The 5,392-nt window shown below is 38.6% G+C and overlaps 1 protein-coding gene across 1 annotated transcript; it reads right to left on the bottom strand.

Moving 5' to 3' along the window:
* Nucleotides 1-352: 352 nt before the first annotated feature.
* LOC101845311 (trypsin alpha-3) lies at nucleotides 353-4,793 on the bottom strand. Its single transcript, XM_013080549.2, has 3 exons — nucleotides 4,517-4,793; nucleotides 3,100-3,387; nucleotides 353-1,466 (listed from the first exon to the last, which is right to left on the bottom strand). Exons 1-3 carry the CDS (start codon nucleotides 4,712-4,714, stop codon nucleotides 1,101-1,103), a joined length of 852 nt encoding a protein of 283 aa, XP_012936003.1. The 5' UTR covers nucleotides 4,715-4,793; the 3' UTR covers nucleotides 353-1,100.
* Between the last annotated feature and the right edge of the window lie 599 nt (nucleotides 4,794-5,392).

Raw genomic sequence — 5,392 nt, 5'->3', positions numbered from 1 at the left:
TGTTACAAGAGAGTAACAAACATAAAAAAGATGAAGGGGAGATAAGGACGATAGATGTTTGATAGGAAAGAAGAAGCAAACCACACCAGAGCACCCGCCAACCACCCACCCTTCTGTTTTGATCTTTAGTTTGGCTTGTTCTATTACAAACAGAACGGAAGCATGTTATGAAATACACTTCCACACAAGAACGAAAACATCATAATATACTATGGTCTCATACAAAAACAAAAACATTAAATGAAACGTTCACAGCACATGGACAATATGTGTATACATAGACACACTCAGAAGCAGGCAGTAAGAGCATGAAGAGATAAAAATTACTTTGATATACTAACAAACTGCAATATTTTCAACACATTTTCTGCCAGGAGATTTTATTTCGTCTAACAAAATTGAACAAAACATCTACTACTGATACACACGTGTAAACAACGAGGAAATGGTCGTTTAACCCTCAACAGCTTAGCATACACAAGCGTTAGGGTTTCCTTTGCGAGCAAAAGTTGTGCAGGATTCGCCAAATTTTTTTTTTTTAATTGCTACTTTCCGCCGATCAAATTTTGTCAATAAATATAATTAATGTTACACTTTATTGAAGATAAAATGCCCAAACACTTTTAAAGGAGCTGTAACTAAAATAGAGATAGCGAGAAAAAATACATAGACAAATGAGGGTAGCAATACATGTCGTCGGTAAGCTCTTCATCTGTTTTGAGTCCAAAAAGAAAATTGTTTTTTTTAAAAAGAAAATCGAGAGAAAAATAGAACAAAGTATTCTTTTAACATTGTACCGGTAACTGCAATATGTATTATTTGTTTAAAATGTTGCTTTCTCCAACATTTAATATTTGAATTTCGATAATCCATTTCTCTTGCACAAGCAACCGATCCCACTGTTGAAAAAACAAAAGCACAAACGCACACATAAAAAATGTAAAAAGAACAACAACAACAACAACAACAACAACAAAAACAACAACAACCTAAACCGCAAAGAAAAAGAATATAAAAAATTTGGGCTAAGCACACCTGAACAGCTGCCAGCTGGTCGATGTTACTATATTCATCATGCCTTCGGATCGAGTTGCGACTGCCTAAACAAAACGACGGATCCACCACTCAAAAGCGGCAACTCGTGAATAGACGCCGGGGAAACACCCGGAACAGTTGGACAATCCCCAAGAAACGACGCCTACTAGCTTGCCTCGACACACCAGAGGACCCCCAGAGTCTCCGTTGCAGGCAGACTGGGGGTAGTTGTAGCCGCAGAAGTGTGACCACCTGACCTGAATGTTACCTGTAGAGTACAAGGTACGACATTCGTCGTACGTCACTCCAGTGAAGGTCGCGTTCTGGAGGATGGTGGGACTCTCCCCACCGGCGGACAGACGGCCCCATCCATGTAGAAAGCATTCGTCCTCGTCGAAACTTCCGTCATCCGATTTGGCCATTTCTATGACCTGAAGAAAATAAATGAGATCCAATTATCAATTTGTTTTTCTTTTTGGTTTGTTGTTGATTTATAATCTATTTCACATTATAACCTATGCCCCTTCTTGTTATTGAATTTTATAGAAAATGCTATTTTATTCCAAATTCTAATCATCCTACAAAAGAGCCTTAGAGTCGGGTCATAAAATGCGTTTTTTGACACTCGATGTAGCTTTTTTAATATTATGACTTGTATTTAGAAGAAAAGCAAACCAATTTCTATCAATGTTCATATAGACTTTAATAATAATAATACTATGTAACATGGTACCATCGTAAATTGCTCGATCAGAAAACCAACCCTTTCATGGACTCTGGTGAGGAGGGAGGAGCAGCAATGGCTTTGTGCCGTCTGCAATGATACCTATTCTCCAACCAAGTAAGTAAGTAAGTGATAAAATCGTAAGTGATTACTCTTTAGATTGTCTGTGTGCTCGATGTGGGGGCTCTCGTGGTCCAGAAGTGAAGGTGTTCATCTATCATTTAATGGGTCCCGGGTTCAAATCCGGATAGCGACAGAATATTTTCTTCTCTAAAATGTTCTCCTTTCACATTTTTTCCTGCTCTGACAATGTTCTGTCGTCTGCTTTCGTCTTCACTTTGTGCCGCCACCCCCTCACATCCATTTCCCCCTCCTCTGGGCTCCTAACTCTGTCTGCAGCCTTTCTACTACTACTCCCTGGCTCCTTCTTGCTGCTGTGTTTCAGCTACACCCCTGATCTCATGGTAGGAAAGATGCACACCTAGCCTTCTCGGAAAAGGGCGAAAAATCTCGGACGTCCCGTGTGCAAGTTGCGCACTTTAAAGATTCCTTGGTGGTCCAAAATCTGTACGAGTAGGCTTCGGCTGCCACTCGGGCAAAATTTAAAATTCCTTACCAACTGAAAATGTTTAATGTGTCTCGCGGGCTCAAGTGACATTATGCAGTTGCGAGCGCCGTAAAACACTTACCAAAAAAAAAAAAAATTTAAAGTGTGCTCGGCTTCTGGTCTAAACTGATATTCCCCGGATGTGGGTTCAAACACAGGGTACATAGAACAGTCTTCAGAGGTTAGCTTTGGCTTATGATAATATTCTTAACCATTAAAAAATATAAAATGTCTCAGGAATGGTCAGAGGTGGTTCTGAAACGAGGTCAAGGGTTTATTACCTATGTCCTCGATAAGGTAGGAATAAATTGCGTCCATGCAAAATAATAATACCAATAATAATAATAATAATAATAATAATAATAATAATAATAATAATAATAATAATAAAGATAATAATAATGCTACTAATAATGATATAATAATAATGTAAAATAATAATTTTAATAATAATATAAATTGTAATGATAATAATAATTGTGTAAAATAATTATAATAATATAATATAATAATATACTAGTGATGACATTGATGAAATTATTTTGTTAAAAATAAAATAATAAAATAATAATAATAATAATAATAATAATAATAGTAATAATAATAATAATAATAATATTGATGATTTAACGATAATCTTGATGATAATGATGGTGATAATAATAGAAATAATAATAATATCTATATCACAGTGCTAACCCATGCTTTACGCCTTCCACAACTATTACTGTACCTGGACCCACTGGGACTGGGGCACGGGGGTCGCCAGTTCAAGAATTGCCACGTCATTGGGGAAGCCTTTTACTCCCTCCCTCTCATAGTTTTCGTGAACGTTAGCTGCCATCACTTGAATGACGGCCGCCCCTGGGGCGTTGGCTCCAACCTCCAGGCTCCGGAAACCCACGCCGACCTGATGCGGGAAGCGGCCCCAGTAGGGGAGGCAATGGGCAGCGGTCAGTATCCTGGTGGGTGAGATGATAGAACCACCGCATATGTGGTAGCTCTTGTTTGCAACGACCGCCTGATGGAAACAGGATAATGATAATAACATATAACAATAATAATAATAATAATAATAATAATAATAATAATAATAATAATAATAATAATAATAATAATAATAATAATAATAATGATATAACATATTATGATCATTGGTCAAATTGAAATGCATGGGTAGATCGAATAGAGTTCGGTGGGGTAGGATTTGTTCGGGTAGGGGTGATGATGATGCTAGCCATTGAACTCTATATCGAATTGACATCTTCTGCTGCTTTAATACGTTCACCCAATTGACCTAGAATCTCATTACGGCCCATCGCATTCCGCAAGCAATTAATAAACTAGTCCTTCCCAATGGTTGTCGGCTATGATTTAATCAAATAGAATCCGATCGTGACCTATTATTATACAAATAATGATTTGATTGGAAAAATTAATTTTCCCCTCAGAAGGAGGCGGAGAACGAACTGAGGGGGGGGGGGTGTATGCTTTTAATTCTGTATTATGATATAAGAATATAAGAAAGCGACAGGCAAATTTCTTCGGACACACAATGCGGAAAGAAGCATTGGAGAATATTGTAACAACAGGCAAGTTAGATGGAAAGAGAGGCAGAGGCAGACAGAGGGAAAAGGTATTGGACAAGATGACAACATGGCTAGGAGCAGCAAGAACAACAGACACCATTGCTGCAACGCGGGACAGAGCGAAATGGAGGTCCATGATCGCCCACGCCAGTCGGCAAGGCACTGGATGATGATGATTATGATTTGTCAGGGTCTGTTATAGAAACAGTGAGTAAACTACTTTTAAGTGAAAGAGAGCGTGTTTGGTCCCCTGTATGGTTACGATAATAATGTTTTATAAAGTAAGCCCCACAAATTGCAGAAATAAATAGATTTGATATAAACAATGCTTCCTGTCGATGCAAACGTCTTGAAAAAGGGCAGAGAGTCGGAACAATTGAAAGATAAATAAATAGAATGGCGGATGGATCAAACGATGTAAAGATAAATATAACGATACGTATAGATAGATTATGTCACAGGTTAAAAGGAATAATATCAGGCAAATTTCTTTTAATACAATAGGCCCTATGTCTTGATGCTGTTTTCTGGCGTTAGCGTTGTTACAGCCTTAACTCATACCTGTAAGCTAACGATGTAAGGGGCGGTTCCTCGATTTGCGTTGTCGCCGTTGACGATTCTCGATTCAGCCGGCATTTGTTCGCTTCCTATCGGTATCCAAGATGTCGGAAGCAGGGAAACTTTGATGTCGAACTTTGCCTCACTCATCGCAAACACGACAAGGAGAGCAAGAAGAATTCGGTATGGTCCTGACATCATGTTTCTTTGTCTTCAAGGTTGTCTGCCTCTTGTGGCTTCTTGGGTCCCAGAAGATGTGGAATGATTTGATCTGAATAATCCGTGTTTATATATCGTCTTGCGCAAATCAGGGCAATAAATTAAACTAGTCAGTAAAACACTTCAATCAAGGACGCAACCGAAGAGACAGAGAGAGAGAGAGAGAGAGAGAGAGAGAGAGAGAGGGGGAGAGAGAGAGAGAGAGAGAGAGAGAGAGAGAGAGAGAGAGAGAGAGAGAGAAGTAAACATAAATATAATCTGGAACTGTTTTTTAAGCTGACATTTCTCTCAAGAAGTTGAAGGTCCTTATAGTCTATAAGTTTGCCATAAATTGTCTACAGCAAGAGTCTGTCATCCTTGACATGTGCACAGAAAGTGCCCTTCCTGCCGATTTGTCCTGGTCCTCAAAGTATCATCAACAGAACCATAACATAAAGCAATAAATGAAAGCAATGTTAACAATGCAATCAATCACCGTTTCATCAAGTCACATTTTTTAAAATAAAAATGGACCAGCTTGTATCCAAAGTGTCGTAAATATTCTTGTGTGTCATATTATCGCAAAGTGTATAAAAAAAAGTTGGCCCTCTGCCCCCCCCCCCCTCCGAAAAAAACCGCCCCCACCCTCTTCTCTTCTTTTATCAAAAAAGCTTATCCATT

Source organism: Aplysia californica, unplaced genomic scaffold (genome assembly GCF_000002075.1).
Source record: "Aplysia californica isolate F4 #8 unplaced genomic scaffold, AplCal3.0 scaffold00090, whole genome shotgun sequence".
Taxonomy (NCBI): domain Eukaryota; kingdom Metazoa; phylum Mollusca; class Gastropoda; order Aplysiida; family Aplysiidae; genus Aplysia; species Aplysia californica.
The sequence above is the reverse complement of the archived record's forward strand: the minus strand, read 5'-3'. Positions and strand labels throughout refer to the sequence as shown.